General features: G+C 41.3%; 1 protein-coding gene across 2 annotated transcripts in view; it reads left to right on the plus strand.

Moving 5' to 3' along the window:
• LOC121552410 (utrophin-like) overlaps positions 1–24,041 on the plus strand; it is a 204,582-nt gene that overhangs the window by 119,006 nt on the left and 61,535 nt on the right. For both annotated transcript variants that reach the window (XM_041865328.1, XM_041865329.2), the window contains exons 11-14: positions 94–295; positions 405–490; positions 2,422–2,579; positions 18,777–18,943. In XM_041865328.1, the coding sequence (XP_041721262.1) occupies positions 94–295; positions 405–490; positions 2,422–2,579; positions 18,777–18,943 (613 nt within the window). The remainder of the gene's footprint in view (positions 1–93; positions 296–404; positions 491–2,421; positions 2,580–18,776; positions 18,944–24,041) is intronic.

A 24,041-nucleotide genomic window follows, 5' to 3' on the forward strand; every position in this document is an offset into this window, starting at 1 on the left:
TTTTATAATGGCGTTTGTTGTAATTGAGTGGTCTTAGTAAACAACTTTGGGAAATTCATCTCCCTCCCTCCCTCCCTCCCTCCCTCCCTCCAGTGGACCTGTTGGACCTGAACGTGGCCCAGAGCACCTTCGAACAGCACAAGCTTACCCAGAATGCCCAGCTGCTGACGGTGCCTGACGTGATCAACTGTCTGACGTCCATCTATGACGGGCTGGAGCAGCAGCACAAGGACCTGGTCAACGTTCCGCTGTGTGTCGACACGTGTCTCAACTGGCTGCTCAATGTCTACGACACGTACGGCGACACACGCATTATACCCATGTATTAAAAACACGCACAGCTTGTAGAATTTGTATTTCTTTTATTTTCTCTTCCTGTGTATGTGTGTTCCCTCCCTCTGTAGCGGACGCAGTGGGAAGATTTGTGTCCTGTCCATGAAGATAGGATTGCTCTCGCTCTCCAAGGGCCATCTGGAGGAGAAATACAAGTGTAAGTACCACCCCATCGCACAAAACCCCTTTCACACACATAACACACACAGAAACACTCAAACACACACGCACACACACACACACACAAAGTGAAGTCATACAACTTTATCACACACTTTGACACACACACACGCTGATGTGAATTGAGAGCAGCCCCGTGGTGAGCGTTGTAGTGTTCTCCGTGCCATCGTATCCCATAATGCCCTCTGCCAGGCTGTAATCCCAGCTCAGTTACCCAGGGTGATGAACGGCTGGACCCGTGGCAGAGGACGCCAGTGAATGGCCCGTCTAGATTAGATGAGAGACCTCCCACTAGTTTTGTATTTTTGTATATTTTTTTTTGCAGGGGGATTGTGGCTGGTGCACTGGGGGAGTGTGCTCTGTCGTTTCTGAAAACATTCAGTCCATCCTCACTTTGCTCTCGCTTTTGTGTCCTCTTGTTTTCTCCTTCAGAGTAGAAATATTAAGTAAGCCTGGGGCTCATGTGATTTTGAGGTCGTTGACAATGTCCAACGTAGTGACTATGAAGGCTTATGAAGCTGATACGCATGGCTGCTCATGGATAAGAATGCCCAGCACAGGACGTGCAAAAATGAAGAAGAGACATAGTTACTTAACCTAATGCAAGCTGACATCAAGACTGGTTTGTGCATATGCAGACACACACGGTATGGTAGAAGTGGCATTACCATTCCACATAAGGAGAGCTGACATCAAGGCAGGGTCTCACACAGAGATCAAAGACATGACCAGGCAGAACAGATAGATAGGAGAGCCATATCTCTCCATCCTTTTATTGCCCCCCTTCTCTCTATCGCCTTTTTCTCTGTCTCTACTGTGTTTCTCTCTCTCTCCAGTGTTCTCGTTGTCTACTGCATCCCTGTATTTTCTTCTCTTCTCACTCCATCTCTCTCTCCCTTCATCCCTCATCTCTCTCTGTCTCTCTCTCTCTTTCTCTTTCTCTCCATCTCTCATCTCTCTCTCCCTTCATCCCTCATCTCTCTCTGTCTCTCTCTCTCTCTCTCTCTCTTTCTGTCTCTCTCTCACGCTCTCACTCTCTCTCTCTCTCTTTTTGTCTCTCTCTCTCTCTCTCTCTCTTTCTCTTTCTCTTTCTCTTTCTCTTTCTCTTTCTCTTTCTCTTTCTCTTTCTCTCTCTCTCTCTCTCTCTCTCTCTCTCTCTCTCTCTCTCTCTCTCTCTCTCTCTCTCTCTCTCTCTCTCTCTCTCTCTCTCTCTCTCTCTCTCTCTCTCTCTCTCTCTCTCTCTCTCTCTCTCTTTCCTTCTTTGTCCTATCTGTGAGTAACAAGGCAGACAGAGCTCTGACAAGAATCAACTGAGCTCTTGCATTCAATTTTGTTTTGTTTTACGACTTAAACAAAAAAACATTGTGTGTGTACGTCTAGACCTCTATAATCCTTTTTAACAATTGGTAGATGCCCCTTCCTCTCCCCTCAGAGCAGGGGTTGTTGGGTAATTGACTGCTTTCCTGTGATAGTGAGGCGGAGATGAGCAATTAGAGAGACAGAGGGAGAGAGGGGGATGGAGGGAGAGGAAGAGAGTGATGGGAGACAGAGGGAGGGAGAGAGAGAGAAAGACTGATTATTTTGGGTTGGGCTCAGCTCACCAGGACTCTTCTACTGTACCTCCTCCTTCCCGAGCTCTTAGTGACGACTACCCACATAAAGCTATTAATACACACGCTGACAAAACACACTGACTCACACTCACACAACACACTCACACTGATAAAGAGTGACAGTAGAGTCTTGGATGAGAAACTGTGTTTGTGTAGTCTCGTAGCTCAATCTCTTTCTTTCTTTCTTTCTTTCTTTCTTTCTTTCTTTCTTTCTTTCTTTCTTTCTTTCTTTCTTTCTTTCTTTCTTTCTTTCTTTCTTTCTTTCTTTCTTTCTTTCTTTCTTTCTTTCTACCAGACCTGTTCAGTCAGGTGGCATCATCAGGGGATACGTGTGACCAGAGACAGCTGGGTCTGCTGCTCCACGACGCTATCCAGATACCACGGCAACTAGGAGAGGTTGCCGCCTTCGGAGGGAGCAACATCGAACCCAGTGTCCAGAGCTGCTTCCAACACGTATGTATACACGTACACCCACACGCATGCATGCACACACACACACATGGATTCACGCAGTCACACGCGCACACACACAAAACACATACACATGACTCATGAAAGTACAACTATAAACGTTAACATGGTTGGCCTGTCCTGTAATGTTTTACTGCTGCCATCTAAGCACTTTCCCTGTGTCTATGTCTGGCCACCACTCCTGTTTAATGACTTTTTCATCCCTCGGGTTCACATTTTCATTTTTCTCTTCTCCCATGACTCATGTTTCGTCAGTTATAAACTCTGCGGCAGAATTAAATTAGTAAGCAATAAATATCCCAGATGTCGCTGCTTGGGCTCCCAAAATAGTGGGGTGATGGAGCGCGGCTGACATTGGGAATGTCACACAGAGTTTAACAGGAGCCTCTACATCCTGGTGATATCTTTACTCTCTGTATGTTCTCCTATCGCCTCAACACTCCCCTCCTCTCACTCCCTATCTACTTACAATCTCTTTCCATTCTCTACCCCCATTACACCCTTGCCCCCTTTCCCCTTACACATCATTTTTATAAATTGAGCTTTTATTGAGCATTAAGCTTTTATTGTCATTGTTTTTTTATTCACATACTTACTTTCCTATTGTTGTTGCATTGTCGAGTGGTGAACCTGCAAGGAAGCATTTCGTTGCAATGTGTACTCCATGTACAGTGAGGGAAAAAAGTATTTGATCCCCTGCTGATTTTGTACGTTTGCCCACTGACAAAGACATGATCAGTCTATAATTTTAATGGTAGGTTTATTTGAACAGTGAGAGACAGAAAAACAACAAAATAATCCAGAAAAACGCATGTAAATAATGTTATAAATTGATTTGCATTTTAATGAGGGAAATAAGTATTTGACCCCTCTGCAAAACATGACTTAGTACTTGGTGGCAAAACCCTTGTTGGCAATCACAGAGGTCAGACGTTTCTTGTAGTTGGTCACCAGGTTTGCACACATCCCAGGAGGGATTTTGTCCCACTCCTCTTTGCAGATCTTCTCCAAGTCATTAAGGTTTCGAGCATGACGTTTGGCAACTCGAACCTTCAGCTCCCTCCATAGATTTTCTATGGGATTAAGGTCTGGAGACTGGCTAGGCCACTCCAGGACCTTAATGTGCTTCTTCTTGAGCCACTCCTTTGTTGCCTTGGCCGTGTGTTTTGGGTCATTGTTATACTGGAATACCCATCCACGACCCATTTTCAATGCCCTGGCTGAGGGAAGGAGGTTCTCACCCAAGATTTGACAGTACATGGCCCCGTCCATCGTCCCTTTGATGCGGTGAAGTTGTCCTGTCCCCTTAGCAGAAAAACACCCCCAAAGCATAATGTTTCCACCTCCATGTTTGACAGTGGGGATGGTGTTCTTCGGGCAATAGGCAGCATTCCTCCTCCTCCAAACACGACGAGTTGAGTTGATGACAAAGATCTCGATTTTGGTCTCATCTGACCACAACACTTTCACCCAGTTCTCCTATGAATCATTCAGATGTTCATTGGCAAACTTCAGACGGGCCTGTATATGTGCTTTCTTTAGCAGGGGGACCTTGCGGGTGCTGCAGGATTTCAGTGCTTCATGGCGTAGTGTGTTACCAATTGTTTTCTTGGTGACTATGGTCCCAGCTGCCTTGAGATCATTGACAAGATCCTCCCGTGTAGATCTGGGCTGATTCCTCACCGTTCTCATGATCATTGCAACTCCACGAGGTGAGATCTTGCATGGAGCCCCAGGCCGAGGGAGATTGACAGGTCTTTTGTGTTTCTTCCATTTGCGAACAATCACACCAACTGTTGTCACCTTCTCACCAAACTGCATGGCGATGGTCTTGTAGCCCATTCCAGCCTTGTGTAGGTCTACAATCTTGTCCCTGACATCCTTGGAGAGCTCTTTGATCTTGGCCATGGTGGAGAGTTTGGAATCTGATTGATTGCTTGCTTCTGTGGACAGGTGTCTTTTATACAGGTAACAAGCTGAGATTAGGAGCACACCTTTAAGAGTGTGCTCCTAATCTCAGCTCGTTACCTGTATAAAAGACACCTGGGAGCCAGAAATCTTTCTGATTGAGAGGGGGTCAAATACTTATTTCCCTCATTAAAATGCAAATCAATTTATAAAATTTTTGACATTCTGGATTTTTTTGTTGTTATTCTCTCTCTCACTGTTCAAATAAACCTACCATTAAAATGATAGACTGATTATTTCTTTGTCAGTGGGCAAACGTACAAAATCAGCAGGGGATCAAATACTTTTTTCCCCTCACTGTACAGTGCATTCGGAAAGTATTCAGACCCCTTGACTTTGTGCACTGTTTGTTAGGTTACAGCCTTATTCTAAAATTGATTAAATGGTTTTTTTCCCCTCATCAATCTACACACAATACCCCATAATTACAAAGCAAAAACAGGTTTTATCCATTTTTGCAAATGTATGACAATAAAAAAAAAGAAATATCACATTTACATAAGTATTCAGACCCTTTACACAGTACTTTGTTGAAGCACCTTTGGCAGCGATTACAGCATTGAGTCTTCTTGGATATGACGCTACCAGCTTGTGGAGTTTCTCCCATTCTTCTCTGCAGATCCGCTTAAGCTCTATCAGGTTGGATGGGGAGCGTTGCTGCACAGCAATTTTCAGGTCTCTCCAGAGATGTTCGATCGGGTTCAAGTCCGGGCTCTGGCTCGGCCGCTCAAGGACATTCATAGACTTGTCCTAAAGCCACTCCTGTGTTGTCTTGGCTGTGTGCTTAGGGTCATTGTCCTGTTGAACCTTCGCCCCAGTCTGAGGTCCTGAGCGCTCTGGAGCAGGTTTTCATCAAGGATCTCTCTGTACTTTGCATTGTTCATCTTTCCCTCCCTCCTGACTAGTCTTCCATTCCCTGCTGCTGAAAAACATCCCCACAGCATGATGCTGCCACCACCAAGATTTACCATAGGGAGGTGCCAGGTTTCCTCCTGACGTGACGCTTGGCACTCAGTCCAAAGAGTTCAATCTTGGTTTCTTCAGACCAGAGAATCATGTTTCTCATTGTCTGAGAGTCCTTTAGGTGCCTTTTGGCAAAGTCCAAGCAGGCTGTCATGTGCCTTTTAATGAGGAATGGCTTCCTTCTGGCCACGCTGCCATAAAGGACTGATTGGTGGAGTGCTGCAGAGATGGTTGTCCTTCTGAAAGGTTCTCCCATCTCCACAGAGGAACTCAAGAACTCTTTCTGAGTGACCATCTCGCTGACCAAGGCCCTTCTCCCCTGATTGCTCAGTTTGGCCGGGCGGCCAACTCTAGGAAGAGGCTTGGTGGTTCCAAACTTCTTCCATTTAAGAATGATGGAGGCCACTGTGTTCTTGGGGACCTTCAATGTTGCAGACATTTTTTGGTACCCTTCCCCGGATCTGTGCCTCGACACAATCTCTGAGCTTTACGGACAATTCCTTCGACCTCATTGCTTGGTTTTTGCTCTGACATGCATTGTCAACTGTGGGACCTTACATTGACAGGTGTGTGCCTTTCCAAATCATGTCCAATCAATTGAATTTACCAATCAAGTTGTAGAAACATCTGAAGGATGATCAGTGGAAACAGGATGCACCTGAGCTCAATTTCGAGTCTCATAGCAAATTGTCTGAATTCTTATATAAATAAGGTATTTGTGTTTTAAAGTCTAAAAACCTGTTTTCGCTTTGTCATTATGGGGTATTGTGTGTAGATTGATGAGGGAAAAAAATGTAATTTAATGAATTTTAGAATAAGGCTGTAACACAACAAAATGTAGAAAAGGGGAAGGGGTCTGACTACTTTCCGAATGCACTGTATATGACAAATAAACAAACTTCAACATACAGTTGAAGTCGGAAGTTTACATACACTTAGGTTGGAGTCATTAAAACTTGTTTTTCAACCACTCCACAAATTTCTTGTTAACAAACTATAGTTTTGGCAAGTCGGTTAGGACATCTACTTTGTGCATGACACAAGTAATTTTTCCAACAATTGTTTACAGACAGATTATTTCACTTATAATTCACTGTATCACAATTCCAGTGGGTCAGAACTTTACATACACTAAGTTGACTGTGCCTTTAAACAGCTTGGAAAATTCAGGAAAATGATGTCATGGCTTTAGAAGCTTCTGATAGGCTAATTGACATAATTTCAGTCAATTAGAGGTGTAACTGTGGATGTATTTCAAACTCAGTGCCTCTTTGCTTGGCATCATGGGAAAATCAAAAGAAATCAGCCAAGACCTCAGAAAACATTTCGTAGACCTCCACAAGTCTGGTTCATCCTTGGGAGCAATTTCCAAATGCCTGAAGGTACCACGTTCATCTGTACAAACAATAGTACTCAAGTAGAAACACCATGGGACCACGCAGCCGTCATACCGCTCAGGAAGGAGACGCATTCAGTCTCTTAGAGATGAATGTAGTTTGGTGCAAAAAGTGCAAATCAATCCCAGAATAACAGCAAAGGACCTTGTGAAGATGCTGGAGGAAACAGGTACAAAAGTATTTATATCCACAGTAAAACGAGTCCTATATCGACATAACCTGAAAGGCCGCTCAGCAAGGAAGAAGCCACTGCTCCAAAACCGCCATAAAAAAGCCAGACTACGGTTTGCAACTGCACATGGGGACAAAGATCTTACTTTTTGGAGAAATGTCCTCTGGTCTGATGTAACAAAAATAGAACTTTTTGGCCATAATGACCATCGTTATGTTTGGAGGAAAAAGAGGGTACCTTGCAAGCCGAAGAACACCATCCCAACCTTGAAGATCGGGGGTGGCAGCATCATGCTGTGGGGGTGCTTTGCTGCAGGAGGGACTGGTGCACTTCACAAAATAGATTGCATCATGAGGAAGGAAAATTATGTGGATATGTTGAAGCAACATCTCAAGACATCAGTCAGGAAGTTAAAACTTGGTCGCAAATGGGTTTTCCAAATGGACAATGACCCCAAGCATACTTCCAAAGTTGTGGCAAAATGGCTTAAAGACAACAAAGTCAAGGTATTGGAGTGGCCATCACAAAACCCTCAATCCTATAGAAAATATGTGGGCAGAACTGAAAAAGTGTGTGCGAGCAAGGAGGCCTACAAACCAGCTCTGTCAGGAGGAATGGGCCAAAATTCACTCAATTTATAGGGTGGCAGGTAGCTCAGTGGTTAAGAGCGTTGTGCCAGTAACCGAAAGGTAGCTGGTTCTAATCCCTGAGCCGACTAGGTGAAAAATCTGTCGATGTGCCTTTGAGCAAGGCACTTAACCCTAATTGCTCATGTAAGTTGCTCTGGATAAGAGCGTCTGCTAAATGACAAAAAAAAAAAAAAAGCTTCTAGAAGGCTTCCTGAAACATTTGACCCAAGTTACACAATTTAAAGGCAATGCTTCCAAATACTAATTGAGTGTATGCAACCTTCTGACCCACTGGGAATGTGATGAAAGAAATAAAAGCTGAAATAAATCATTCTCTCTACTATAATATAATAATATAATTTAGCAGACGCTTTTATCCAAAGCGACTTACAGTCATGCGTGCATACATTTTTATTTTTTTGTGTATGGGTGGTCCCGGGGATCGAACCCACTACCTTAGCGTTACAAGCGCCGTGCTCTACCAGCTGAGCTACAGAGGACCACTACTATTATTAATCTGACATTTCAAATTCTTAAAATAAAGTGGTGATCCTAACTGACGTAAAACATGGAATGTTTACTAGGATTAAATGTCAGGAATTGTGAAAAACTGAGTTTAAATGTATTTGGCTAAGGTGTTTGTAAACTTCCGACTTCAACTGTACATACGCACACACACCATCATCCTCACCACCACCATTACAACAAGACGGTGTGATATACACAGTACAGTTCATAATGCATTAAAGTTGATGGTGAGAGTGACTGATGACTCTGGCTTCTCTGCCCAGTAGCCTCTGTCTCTCTCTGTCTCTCCCTGTGATCTCCCTGTATCAGCCAGCCAGTGCAGAGCAGCCACTGTGCAGTCACCCACTCCATTTGATTTAATGGGGTGGGGGCCCATAAATACGGCCTGTTCTACGGGCCTCGACCTTCCTTTTCCCTATTTTTTGCCATCCCTCCCTCCCTCCCTTCTTCCTTGGGGTAATTTATCTGTAAGTGCCGTAACTCTGCCCATTGGACAGGAGGGACTCAGAGGGACGAGGGAGGGAGGGGGAGACAGGTGGAGGAGAGAGAAAGAGAAAACAGGGAGGGGGATTTAGGGAAGGATAGGTTGTGTCTGCTTTCTGGCTCAATGCTTGCCTTGACACTCCAGAGCTGGTTCTCCATGTCTTTCTGTCTGTGTGTGTGTGATCTCAGAGCTGAATTACTTCTATCTGACATTTAGCCCCAACAAAGGCATTCAGCTAGAGGTCACTGTAAAAGAACAGAGATCAGCTTGCTACACAACACACACACACAGGAAAAGGTTTTGAACGTTCCCCTCATTGGCCAAAACCATGGTGATTCTCAGTGTGTGTGTTGAGTGAGCATCTTGTGACCTGCGGACAATTTCTTCCTCGAGTCCCGAGAGTTCCCTCTCGGGAGAGGCTATAGGGACACCTGGTGCCCAAATTGATGACGTATGTCGCACAGCTGAGAGTCGAGTGGAGACTAATGGATTTAGTTCAGTCAGTCGTCCTGAAGAGCCCTTCCCAGCTAGCTAGTTTATGCTAGCAACAACAGCAGCATGGCACTATTTAAAACTATTAAAAGAAAGTGATGTTTATTTCGATGGGCAAGGGAAAAATAACTTGTAGTGTTGGTCAACATCTGGAATCTGGATGTCACCGTGACATGCCAATTAGCTAACGTAAAGACAAGCCTTGTGAATAACCAGTGCAACGGTGTTGTATCGAGTTGCTTCCCACTGTTGCTTCCCACTGGGCAGCAGTTGCGTCACTGGGCAGCTGTAGCTAACGTGGCCAATTTGTTCCACCCCACTTGATTATATTTTGAGTAGGATAGCCGCCTACACGAAAAAATTACTTTAAATATAGGTAGTAACCATCTGGATGTCACCATGATACAGTCTACTGCCCAATGAGGAGAGTTATGTCATCAAACATGACATAATACAGAACATTCATAGACAAGAACAGCTCAAGGACAGAACTACATATATATTTTTTAAAGTCACACGTAGCCTACATATCAATACATGCACACAAACTATCTAGGTCAAATAGGGGAGAGGCGTTGTGCCGTGCGGTGTTGCTCTATTTGATATATAGCTCTGAATCCACGATATGGCAGAGGTTGAAAAGCAATAACACAAGTTTTTCAACAACAGGTTATGGTCAATAATATCAAAGGCTACACAGAAATCTAACAGTACAGCTCTCACAATCTTCTTATCATCAATTTCTTTCAACCAATCATTAGTCATTTGTGCCAGTGCAGTATATGTTGAGTGCCCTTCTCTATAAGCATGCTTAAAGTCTGTAAATTTGTTTACAGAGAAATAGCATTGTATTTGATCAAATACAATTTTGTCTAACAGTTTGCTAAGAGCTGGCATCAAGCTGATATGTCTGCTGTTAGAACCAGTAAAGGCTGCTTTACCACTCTTGGGTAGCGGAATTACTTTGGCTTCCCTCCAGGCCTGAGGACAAAGACTTTCCTCTGGGCTCAGATTAAAGATACGACAGATAGGAGTGGCTATAGAGCCAGCTACCATCCTCAGTAGCTTTCCATCTAAATTGAGCTACATAAAAAAATTAAACATGTCGCAAGGTACTCATTTTTTTCTAGCTTTCAAATAGGCACATTCATCTCTTATCCTCTCCCATGTAACTCTTCCCCAGGTCCTTAGTGTACAAGAGAAAGTAGTGCAAAGTTTTCTGTCAATATAATGGTTAATTAAATGGTAAAATAATGGTTAATTATATACTCTAGAGGGGGCTCTATAAAATCTGTGATTTCCCCCAAATTCTGTATATATATATATATATATATATATATATATATATATATATATATATATATATATATATATATGTATTTTTTTTGTTCACTCTCAAAATTACAATTGTTCATAGAGTAACAACGGAATTGGAAGTTCTGAGTCAATGTCAATGCTTAAATCACATCAGAAGACAATTTTTTGGGGGTCTGGAAGAAAACGAACACATTTTTTTGCTGTGTGTGTAATTCCCCTTTAATTGTGCATCTGTCCCTTTAATTGCTCATCTAGTGTGCCATCTAATCTGCTGGTCTAGCAATGGTTCTGTACTGCTGCTGCTAATTTCATGGCAAAATTTGTAAATAACAAATAATAGATACAAATAATATACTTACTCATGATATACAGTGCATTCGGAAAGTATTCAGACCCCTTTCCTTTTTCCTCATTTGTGACTCCTTTCAGGAAACTAGGCATATGTTGCGTGTCATAACTTCACACGAGAGCCATTTGAACGTAAACTTTTTTTAAAAATCAAAATGCGTTTTTGGGCAGAAATGCCTTCTAGAACATGTGAACTTTCATGTGCCTTAAAAACAAACGTGTATGCCATCTGTAAATATGAATAAAATGGTTAAATTATGAGCCTAGTTAGTTTAGCCACAGAAAGAGACAGCAACCTTCCCGCTAGCCATGATTGGCTGAGATAATGAGTGGGCTGGACATGCCGAGAGATGAGTTCGGTTTTGGTCTGCCATGTAGCTTCTGTCTATAACATGATCTGGTCAGTATGTGTAGGTAATCCTTTCTAACGTGGCTTTTTTAAAAATGTAACACGTAGTAGAACTGCATAAGTGTTGCTCTCCAATTTCTGTAGGACTGAGTTTTGAAATCAGTGGAATTAGAGTATGATAGCTAAGGAGATGGAGAAAATTCTGGCGTTTGATTGTAAATATGCAGACTGAGTCGAAAGGAGAACACACAGAAAGCTGTTGTATAAAACATCTGTCTCCAGATTACATCTTCAAACTAAGGGCAACCATGGCATCCGTGAAAGAGGGAGACGTGTCCATCCATATATACGGATAACATAGTCTAGCTAGCTACATTTTCAGATATTACAAGTTTCTAATTTTGCCAGAAAGTTGTTTTCATTTCAAGTTAAAGTGTACTGGTAGCTAGGTAGCTAACGTTAGCTGGCTGGCTGGCTCGCTAGCTAACATTACGTGTATGATCTGTGTAGTAATATCATTTGTATCTCAGAGCCATTTGCATTGCTAGTTATAGACTAATGTTAGCTACAGTGGGGAAAAAAAGTATTTAGTCAGCCACCAATTGTGCAAGTTCTCCCACTTAAAAAGATGAGAGAGGCCTGTAATTTTCATCATAGGTACACGTCAACTATGACAGACAAAATGAGGAAAAAAAATCCAGAAAATCACATTGTAGGATTTGTAATGAATTTATTTGCAAATTATGGTGGAAAATAAGTATTTGGTCAATAACAAAAGTTTCTCAATACTTTGTTATATACCCTTTGTTGGCAATGACACAGGTCAAACGTTTTCTGTAAGTCTTCACAAGGTTTTCACACACTTGCTGGTATTTTGGCCCATTCCTCCATGCAGATCTCCTCTAGAGCAGTGATGTTTTGGGGCTGTCGCTGGGCAACACAGACTTTCAACTCCCTCCAAAGATGTTCTATGGGGTTGAGATCTGGAGACTGGCTAGGCCACTCCAGGACCTTGAAATGCTTCTTACGAAGCCACTCCTTCGTTGCCCGGGCGGTGTGTTTGGGATCATTGTCATGCTGAAAGACCCAGCCACGTTTCATCTTCAATGCCCTTGCTGATGGAAGGAGGTTTTCACTCAAAATCTCACGATACATGGCCCCATTCATTCTTTCCTTTACACAGATCAGTCGTCCTGGTCCCTTTGCAGAAAAACAGCCCAAAGCATGATGTTTCCAACCCCATGCTTCACAGTAGGTATGGTGTTCTTTGGATGCAACTCAGCATTCTTTGTCCTCCAAACACGACGAGTTGAGTTTTTACCAAAAAGTTATATTTTGGTTTCATCTGACCATATGACATTCTCCCAATCCTTTTCTGGATCATCCAAATGCACTCTAGCAAACTTCAGACGGGCCTGGACATGTACTGGCTTAAGCAGGGGGACATGTCTGGCACTGCAGGATTTGAGTCCCTGGCGGCGTAGTGTGTTACTGATGGTAGGCTTTGTTACTTTGGTCCCAGCTCTCTGCAGGTCATTCACTAGGTCCCCCCGTGTGGTTCTGGGATTTTTGCTCACCGTTCTTGTGATCATTTTGACCCCACGGGGTGAGATTTTGCTTGGAGCCCCAGATCGAGGGAGATTATCAGTGGTCTTGTATGTCTTCCATTTCCTAATAATTGCTCCCACAGTTGATTTCTTCAAACAAAGCTGCTTACCTATTGCAGATTCAGTCTTCCCAGCCTGGTGCAGGTCTACAATTTTGTTTCTGGTGTCCTTTGACAGCTCTTTGGTCTTGGCCATAGTGAAGTTTGGAGTGTGACTGTTTGAGGTTGTGGACAGGAGTCTTTTATACTGATAACAAGTTCAAACAGGTGTCATTAATACAGGTAACGAGTGGAGGACAGAGGAGCCTCTTAAAGAAGAAGTTACAGGTCTGTTAGAGCCAGAAATCTTGCTTGTTTGTAGGTGACCAAATACTTATTTTCCACCATAATTTGCAAATAAATTCATAAAAAATCCTACAATGTGATTTTCTGGATTTGTTTTCCTCAATTTGTCTGTCATAGTTGACGTGTACCTATGATGAAAATTACAGGCCTCTCTCATCTTTTTAAGTGGGAGAACTTGCACAATTGGTGGCTGACTAAATACTTTTTTCCCCCACTGTAGCTAACATTGAACCTGGTTGGTTAGCTACCGGCAGATTCATTCAGGGTAGTAACGTTATGAGTTGGGATTATGGTTCATTATTTAGCTAGCTAGCAACATATCTAAACAAAAGACTCCACTATGCAAGTAACCATTTCAATAGAATGTTCATTATGTCACTGCGACAACTGTCGATAGACATAGCTGGTAAATTCACTCTGGCTATCTACTCCGATTTCAGAGCACACATCTGACTGACACATTTACGAACGCTCAACACCCGTTGAATATGGCCGGTGGTAGTAAACGTTGGCAAAAAAGCATAATTAAATTGTTACCAGCAACACAGTTGCAGTAACCAATGCTCGGGATAACATAGAAACAGCCTAAACAGCTCTACTAGGGCGAGTCAAATGGTCAGAGTGAGCTGTTCTCTCATTTGTGTCTGGAAGTAGCTAGCAAGCTAGCCAACGTTAGCCAGTTAGCTTGGGTGCTTGACTGCTGAGATGGGTGGGGCTAAAGCTTAAGAGGGTGTGAACGATGCTGAATGGGTGTAGACAAAGAAGAGCTCTCCAGCAGGTGTACCAAAACATTCAAGGGCCATTTTCTCAAAAGTGAGGTTACAAGTTTATAAACTTTCAAAGCAGAATTACTTTCCCATTGTTCCTCAACTGTAATGTATGATATACCATTTTCTAGCTCTGAGTCTCTACTTTTATCCAATGTAAAAAACACAATTTCCAATTTTTCTACATGAGACCGAATCGAGCCGGTCAGTCACATTTTGTTACCTTAAAGCCTTATTCTAAAATGTATTAAATACTTTTTTCCCCTCATCAATCTACAAAACAAAAAACATAGTGACAAAGTGAAAACAGGTTTTTAGATTTTTTTGCACATTTATAAAAAATAAAAAACAGAAATACCTTATTTACATAAGTATTCATACCCTTTGCTATGAGACTCGAAATTGAGCTCAGGTGCATCCTGTTTCCATTGATCATCCTTGAGATGTTTCTACAACTTGATTGGAGTCCACCTGTGGTAAATTTAATTGATTGGACATGATCTGGAAAGGAACACACGTGTCTATATAAGGTCCCACAGTTGACAGTGCATGTCAGAGAAAAAACCAAGCCATGAGGTCGAAGGAATTGTCCGTAGATCTCCAAGACAGCATTGTGTGGAGGCACAGATTTGGGGAAGGGTACCAAATAATGTCTGCAGTATTGAAGGTCCCGAAGAACACAGTGGCCTCCATCATTCTTAAATGGTAGAAGTTTGGAACCACCAAGCCTCTTCCTAGAGCTGGCTGCTCGGCCAAACTGAGCAATCGGGGGAGAAGGGCCTTGGTCAGGGAGGTGACCAAGAAACCGATGATCAGTCTGAAAGAGCTCCACAGTTCTTCTGTGGAGATGGGAGAATCTTCCAGAAGGACAACCATCTCTGCAGCATTCCATCAATCAGGCCTTTATGATAGAGTGGCCAGACGGAAGCCACTCCTCAGTCAAAGGCACATGACAGCCCACTTGGAGTTTGCCAAAAGCCACCTAAAGGACTCTCAGACAATGAGAAACAAGATTCTCTGGTCTGATGAAACCAAGATTGAACTCTTTGGCCTGAATGCCAAGCGTCTCATGTCTGGAGGAATCCTGGTACCATCCCTACTGTGAATCATGGTGGTGGTAGCATCAGTGGCAGGGACTGGGAGACTAGTCAGGATCGAGGGAAGCTGAACGGAGCAAAGTACAGAGAGATCCTTGATGAAAACATGCTCCAGATCGCTCAGGACCTCAGACTGGTGCGAAGTTTCACCTTCCAACAGGACAACAATCCTAAGCACACAGCCAAGACAACGCAGGAGTGGCTTCGGGACAAGTCTCTGAATGTCCTTGAGTGGCCGAGCCAGAGCCTGACTTGAATCTGATCAAACATCTCTGAAGAGACCTGAAAATAGCTGTGCAGCGACGCTCCCGATCCAACCTTACAGAGCTTGAGAGGATCTGCAGAGAAGAATGGGAGAAACTCCCCAAATACAGGTGTGCCAAGCTTGTAGCGTCATACCCAAGAAGACTCGAGGCTGTAATCGCTGCGAAAGGTGCTTCAACAAAGTGCTGAGTAAAGGGTCTGAATACTTATGTAAATGTTATATTTCAGTTTTTTATTGTTAATACATTTGCAAATATTTCTTAACCTGTTTTTGCTTTGTCATTATGGGGTATTGTGTGTATATTGATGAGGGAAAAAAATTTAATAAGGCTGTAACGTAACAAAATGTGGAAAAAGTAAAGTGGTCTGAATACTTTCCGAATGCACTGTACTTCTGCCAGGTAAGCCTATTTTGCAGTTAACATTTAATTGAGAACGTTTTGGAGAAAGTATTTCTGTCAACCCTCAAGATGGTTATCACATCAACTGCTACTGGTGATGGGCATTCCAATTATTTTCTGTGAGATGTATAATTTGGCACCGTTCACCTAAAAGAGATGTTCTTTTGGTTCCCAAATTTCACTTTGTTCAGTAATGCTTAGAAATGGCCCTAAAAACATGAAAAAAATAGTAAATCGCTAATTTAAACCCTAAAACGTTGCCTACCATTATGTCAGATTGTGAAGTGTGAGTTCAAATAAATGTTATCTGACCAAATAATTTTTTTATGCATTACAACCTGTAATTTAAATGGATTTTTATTTGGATTTCATGTAATGACCATGGATAGCCCAAGCACGTCTTCACCAATGTTTCCACAGATCAAGTATGCAGACATTTGCACACTCTTGCACTAATTGGAAAATGTTCTGGCTGGCGCTCGCGTTGCCTTCCTTGTTGTTTTCCTTAATAACTTTGGACATGTGTGCGTTCCTATCAAAGTAAGTGCCTTATTTTCTGTATATCGTGTTGTTGTTTCTACTGTAGCATTCAGTTTGTATGTACAGTGCCTTGCAAAAGTATTCATCCCCCTTTGCATTTTTCCTATTTTGTTGCATTACAACCTGTAATTTAAATGGATTTTTATTTGGATTTCATGTAATGGACATACACAAAATAGTCCAAATTGGTGAAGTGAAGTGAAAAAAATAACTTATTTCAAAATATTCAAAAAAAATAATAACGGAAAAGTGGTGCGTGCGTATGGATTCACACCCTTTGCTATGAAGCCCCTAAATAAGATCTGGTGCAACCAATTACCTTCAGAAGTCACATTATTAGTTAAATAAAGTCCACCTGTGTGCAATCTAAGTGTCACATGATCTGTCACATGATCTCAGTATATATATACCTGTTATGAAAGGCCCCAGAGTCTGGAACACCACTAAGCAAGGGGCACTACCAAGCAAGCGGCACCATGAAGATCAAGGAGCTCTCCATACAGGTCAGGGACAAAGTTGTGGAGAAGTACAGATCAGGGTTGGGTTATAAAACAATATCCAAAACTTTAAACATCCCACATAGCACCATTAAATCCATTATAAAAAAATTGAAAGAATATGGCACCACAACAAACCTGCCAAGAGAGGGCCGCCCATCAAAACTCACGGACCAGGCAAGGACGGCATTAATGAGAGAGGCAACAAAGAGAAGTGAATAGTTGTGCACACTCAAGTTTTCAGTTTTTTTGTTTCATTTGTTTTTTGTTTCACAAGAACACATATTTCAATAAATCAAATCATACAAACCCCCAAAAAATCTGAACAGTTGATGTTGAAATGTGTCTGTTACTTAAACTCTGTGAAGCATTTATTTGGGCTGCAATTTCTGAGGCTGGTAACTCTAATGAACTTATCGTCTGCAGCAGAGGTAACTCTGGGTCTTCCATTCCTGTGGTGGTCCTGATGAGAGCCAGTTTCATCGTAGTGCTTGATGGTTTTTGCGACTGCACTTAAAGAAACTTTCAAAGTTCTTGAAATGTTCCGTATTGACTGACCTTCATGTCTTAAAGTAATGATGGACTGTCGTTTCTCTTTGCTTATTTGAGCTGTTCTTGCCATAATATGGACTTGGTCTTTTACCAAATAGGGCTATCTTCTGTATACCCCCCCTACCTTGTCACAACACAACTGATTGGCTCAAACACATTAAGATGGAAATAAATTCCACAAATTAACTTTTAAGAAGGCACACCTGTTAATTGAAATGCATTCCAGGTGACTACCTCATGAAGCTGGTTGAGAGAATGCCAAGAGTGTGCAAAGCTGTCATTAAGGCAAAGGGTTGCCATTTGAAGAATCTCAAAATGTGTTATTTCATTGTTTTGATGTCTTTACTATTATTCTACAATATAAAAAATTGTACAAATAAAGAAGAACCCTTGAATGAGTAGGTGTCCAAAATGAGTAGTGTCCAAACTTTTGACTGGTAGTGTTCAGAATTGTTTGGTGAGCTACTCATAGGTGGTCTGCGAGCTACTGGCTCGCAATCAACCTGTTGGAGACCCCTGAACTAGATCGTGTAGCTAATATCAGGCCAGGGTGACAGCTAAAGCATATTTATTGCTTTTGCAGTTCGATTTAAAACATAATTATTCTGAACACGCCACTATGGGTTTCTTCACGGTACCCAAGCCAAAATCAGATTCAATGCATTGCTCAGTTATGTATAGAGCCATGTCAAGGTTACTCAAGCAAAAAGCAAGTTTAACTTTAAAAAACAGATAAAAAAACATCACAGCTCCTCTCTTCTTTCTAAAGATTTAATTGAACTGTACTGTATAAAAGAGTGTGAATATGTTTTTATGAATAGTGTGTAAATATATATTTTTGTTGTCACTTGATGTCTTTCTAATATATAACTCTTGTCCTGTACTTTGCCATATTTTTGTACGTTTGATGTGGACCCCAGGAAGAGTTGCTGCTGCATGTGCGGTAGCTAATGGGAATCCTAATAAACTAAACTAAACAAGTCCCAACTTCGGCAGAAAAGTTTCAAATTCTTGCTGAAGTTTCTAGCCACAAGCATAAACTAGCTAGTTGGGAGGGCTCACTAAGACGACTGACTGAACTGACGCAACCAAATCCGTAATACATTATGGGCCCCAGGCATGTCCATATAGCCGCGCACTTCCCTCTCAGATAGTTTACTCACTGACCTTTGTGGGTAGCCGTGGCAAATGAAAGGTCAGGTGTGTGGGCTGTGTTTTGGACAGCGGCCATCTCGAGATGTAAAAGGATTTAATACCTTGGTAAATGCTAGGGAATATAGGTCTAACACTAGGGCTGTGTCTGAAATGTCACCCTGTTCCCATTATAGTGCACTGCTTTTGTTATGGGTCCTGGTCAAAAGTAGTGCACTCTATAGGGAATAGGGTAACATTTTGGATGCAGCCTAGTTGTTGAATTCACTTTGACTTGAAACCCCCAATTCCTCTTTCCTCTTCCTGTCCAGGTGACCAATAAGGTGGAGCTGGAGCCCAGGCAGTTTGTTGATTGGATGAGGCTGGAGCCCCAGTCTGTGGTGTGGCTTCCTGTGCTACATAGAGTGGCGGCTGCTGAGACCGCCAAGCACCAGGCCAAGTGCAACATCTGTAAAGAGTGTCCCATCGTAGGGTTCAGGTAAGCATACACCCAGACGCACATAGGCACAAATGTGCACACACACTCACAAGCGCGCACACACACAGCAACTTTGATGTTAGCTCCTTTTAATTTTAATTGTATTTATTTATTTTTGTGGGGTAGATCAGCTTTAATATTGCAGATAGATTGTGGCTTCTATCAATGTAATTGTCTGCAACATTTCCAATCCCCAATTTTTTGGGGGGGTAAATATATATAGAAATTATATATATATTTTAAAAAAACAGTTGAAGTCGGAAGTTTACATACACCTTAGCCAAATATATTTTTCACAATTCCTGACATTTAACCCTAGTAAAAATTCCCTGTCTTAAGTCAGTTAGGATCACCACTTTATTTTAAGAATGTGAAATGTCAGAATAATAGTAGAGAGAATGATTTATTTCAGCTTTTATTTCTTTCATCACATTCCCAGTAGGTCAGAAGTTTGCATACACTCAATTAGTATATGGTAGTATTGCCTTTAAATTGTTTAACTTGGGTCAAACGTTTTTGGTAGCCTTCCACAAGCTTCCCACAATAAGTTGGGTGAATTTTGGCCCATTCCTCCTGACAGAGCTGGTGTAACTGAGTCAGGTTTGTAGGCCTTCTTGCTCGCACACGCTTTTTCAGTTCTGCCCACATATGTTCTATAGGATTGAGGTCAGGGCTTTGTGATGGCCACTCCAATACCTTGACTTTGTTGTCCTTAAGCCATTTTGACACAACTTTGGAAGCATGCTTTGGGTCATTGTCCATTTGGAAGACCCATTTGTGACCAAGCTTTAATTTCCTGACTGATGTCTTGAGATGTTGCTTCAAAATATCCACATAATATTCCTTCCTCATGATGCCATCTATTTTGTGAAGTGCACCAGTCCCTCCTGCAGCAAAGCACCCCCACAGCATGATGCTGCCACCCCCGTGCTTCACGGTTGGGATGGTGTTCTTCGGCTTGCAAGGCACCCCCATTTTCCTCCAAACATAACGATGGTCATTATGGCCAAACAGTTATATTTTTGTTTCATCAGACCAGAGGACATTTCTCCAAAAGGTACGATCTTTGTCCCCATGTGCAGTTGCAAACCGTAGTCAGTTTTTTTAAATGGTGGTTTTGGAGCAGTGGCTTCTTCCTTGCTGAGCGGACTTTCAGGTTATGTTGATATAGGACTCGTTTTACTGTAGATATAGATACTTTTGTACCTGTTTCCTCCAGCATCTTCACAAGGTCCTTTGCTGTTGTTCTGGGATTGATTTGCACTTTTTACACCAAAGTACGTTCATCTCTAGGAGACAGAATGCATCTCCTTCCTGAGCGGTATGACGGCTGCGTGGTCCCATGGTGTTTATATTTGCCTACTATTGTTTGTACAGATGAACGTGGTACCTTCAGGCGTTTGGAAATTGCTCCCAAGGATGAACCAGACTTGTGGAGGCCTACCATTTTTTTTTCTGGAATTCTTTTGATTTTCCCATGATGTCAAGCAAAGAGGCACTGATTTTGAAGGTAGGCCTTAAAATAAATCTACAGGTGCACCTCCAATTGACTCAAATGATGTCAATTAGCCTATCAGAAGCTTCTAAAGCCATGACATTATTTTCTGGAATTTTCCAAGCTGTTTAAAGGCACAGTCAACTTAGTGTATGTAAACTTCTCACCCACTGGAATTGTGATACAGTTAATTATAAGTGAAATAATCTGTCTGTAAACAATTGTTGGAAAAATTACTAATGTCATGCATAAAGTAGACACTATAGTTTGTTAACAAGAAATTTGTGGAGTGGTTGAAAAACAAGTTTTAATGACTCCAACCTAAGTGTATGTAAACTTCCGACTTCAACTGTATATTTTCCTTTATTATTGTCACGCCCTGGTCGTGAGAGGCCTGTTGTCTTTAGTTGGTTTGGTCAGGGCGTGAGTTTCTATGTTATATATTCTATGTTTACGTTCTAGTTAGTCTTTTTCTATGTTTCAGTTCTAGGTTGTGTGTCTATGTTTGGCCGGGTGTGATTCCCAATCAGAGACAGCTGTCGCTCGTTGTCTCTGATTGGGGATCATACTTTAGTAGCCTGTTTGCCTACCTTAGTTGTGGGATCTTGTTCCTGTTAGGCTGGTATGTGTATATCCTTTTGGACTTCACGTTACGTTGTTTCTTGTTTTGGTTTGGTTTGTATTTTTATTTAGTTAATAAACATGTACGATTTTCACGCTGCACCTTGGTCTGACCCGTCTCTCAACGTTCGTGACAATTATTTTCCCCTAACCCTACCATCCCTCCCCTAACTAGACTAAACCAATGGACAACAACACTTAGGCTTCTACTTCCAGCTTATACATAATATATATATTTTACAGACACAATGTATTTGACAATAGTTATCTTTTGTTTGTTATTAGTCCCATCCTTCAGCTCCACTCAACCCCTCCCATCTATCTCTGAACACCATCCAGTTCTGATTTCTATTTGCCATATATTTTTCTACTGCGCTGTGATGTTTCACAAAAGTTCTGAACCTTTCTATTCTCATAGATTCTACATATTGTAAATTAAAGATAAACATTTTTGCTAAGAGTATTATTATAATATTGATCGATTGACTATGCCTTTTAAATCACCCAGCAGTGCTATTTGCAGAGGTAGCTCCAGGTAAATGTTGCAATTTTTCAGCCGTTCCTGAACCTGCGACCAAAAATAAGCTATATGGACAGTACCAAAACAAATGATCTAATGATTCTGTCTCTTCACAGCAAAATCTGCAGAGCTGGGATGGTTGTATCCCCCATATCTCTAACATTCTATAGTTGAAAGATTATGTATAATAATTTTCATGGAAAAACTCTCAATTTAAAATGCAATGTGTTGTTTTGTGTATCAGTTCATAAACCATGTGCCATGGAATTGGCACATCAAAAATCTCTTCCCAACTATTTTACATTTACATTTTACATTTTAGTCATTTAGCAGAAGCTCTTATCCAGTAAACTATATGGCACAGCTTTACACTTTTTGGTCCTAACCTTTTCCAAATATCTCTAACGGTCGCCCCAGCGTGAGTTGTTTTATGCACGTGATGTCAGAGTGCACTCACTGTTCCAAAATATGATTGTTACTCAACAGGACAGTTAACACGTGCTGCATGCTAATTATCTATAGGCTATGTTTCAACTTGTCAATTTCAAAATATTTTCTAACAAGATGTATTTTCTAACAACAGTTTGAATTGACGTGTGTTCCGCATCCTCATTAATTCACATAGAAGTAGCCCATTTCAGTGTTGCAGACAATTTATGTTTGAGGCTTACTGAGCCGGACAAACTTCTCTCTTCGAGGAGAGCCCAAGCACGTCTTCACCAATGTTTCCACAGATCAAGTATGCAGACATTTGCGCAGTTTTGCATAAACGTCTGTCAGACCAAAGATGTTATAATGAGGTGAAGGTTAAACTTCCGGAAATGAATGAAGGAAAGTGAATGATTGTAGACGACACACCCCCTTCAACATGCATACTGCAAACAGACCAAACTCATCTTGTCTCCTCTTATTATCTTTGGTTGACGCGGATTACTTTAGATTTCTAGAAAGTGTTTTACTCAATTATTTAGATCAATGGTGAGCTCACCCGTGATGTGATGAATTATAAATAGTAATTGCAATTAGCTAATTCATATTGTGTTTTCTGACAGCCGAGAGTTCTAAATATGACCGCTTGTGTTACGTCAATCTTTCCTCAGTTAGCGCTAGGACTAATGTAGCCTACATTTTCCGGTTTGGATGATTGTGTATGATGTCGCTACTTCTGTGAATGTCTGAACATTGGATCCAAAAAATAAACTTGTCACTTTCAGGACATAAGTTTGTAAGGACTGTGTTCGTGCAAAATGTTTCTGTGAAAAAACTGTGGCTAGCTCAAATGCTGACTGTTACGTCAATCGAAACTGGACGTTCTAAATAAGCGTACGCTGCAGGGACCACTGTAGAATTATCACACCCGTTTGTTTGTACCTGTCAAAAGTTTAAATGTAACTGGTATACTTTTTTATTTATCACAATGTTCTTTACCCAATTTTGGTAATTAATGCAGGGCCGACAGACAAGTTCCTTACTTTCTCCCCCTTCCACTTGCCTCTTCCATTATTGCCATAATGCTGCAATTAGTTGGTTGTAATTGTGTGTAGAGCAGACATTTCCATATTTTTTTGTTAGCTGCATGTGTGACATAGCTCCACCAGTCCTATTTATGATATCATTTTTTTAAATCAATTAGTACATTTGAGTTTAACCATAATTTTTGTTGTACTATTTGTTCAGTCTTTTCTGGTGGATTAAACTGAAATTGCAACCAACTTTCTATGGCTTGTTTTAAAAATAGCGATATTCTGGAGATTATTTCATTTTCAAATAACCGAAAGGCCATTCTTGAAGATGGGGTGAGACATTCTTACTAATCTCCCTGAGAACCAGTTCGGATTTAAGTATAACTTTTGTTTGACTGAAGCATTGAGTGAGAGTTCTAATGCTTTAATATTTAATCATTTCTGCCCTTCGAATTCATATTCATTATATAAATAGGCCCATTTAATTTTGTCTGGCTTGCCATTCCAAATGAAATTGAATATTTTTTGCTCATATAATTTAAAAAACAAGTCGCTAAGCAAATAGGTAAACTGGGATATGACTAAAGAGTTAATCAGGGTGATTTTTCCACAAATAGACAGGTATTTTCCTTTCCACAGTAGCAAGATCTTATCTATTTTTGCCAACTTTTTATTAAAATATATTGTAGTGAGATCCTTTATTTATTGATATGAATACCAAGTATGTCCACTTCACCGTCAGACCATTTTATTGGTAAACTACACGGTAATGTTAAAGTTGTGTTTTTTTGTTTTCCAATACGTAATATAGTTAGTACCCTTATCATAATTTGGTTGTAATCCAGAGAGGTTAAAAAAAGTATCTAGATAATCTATGAGGCTGTGGAGGGATCCAAATTGTGGATTTAAAAGAAACATGAATAATCAACGTACCTTGACACCTTTGTTTTTATGCCCTGGATTTCTAGGCCTTTGATATTATTGTTGGATCTGATTTTA

Source organism: Coregonus clupeaformis, chromosome 36 (assembly GCF_020615455.1).
Source record: "Coregonus clupeaformis isolate EN_2021a chromosome 36, ASM2061545v1, whole genome shotgun sequence".
Taxonomy (NCBI): domain Eukaryota; kingdom Metazoa; phylum Chordata; class Actinopteri; order Salmoniformes; family Salmonidae; genus Coregonus; species Coregonus clupeaformis.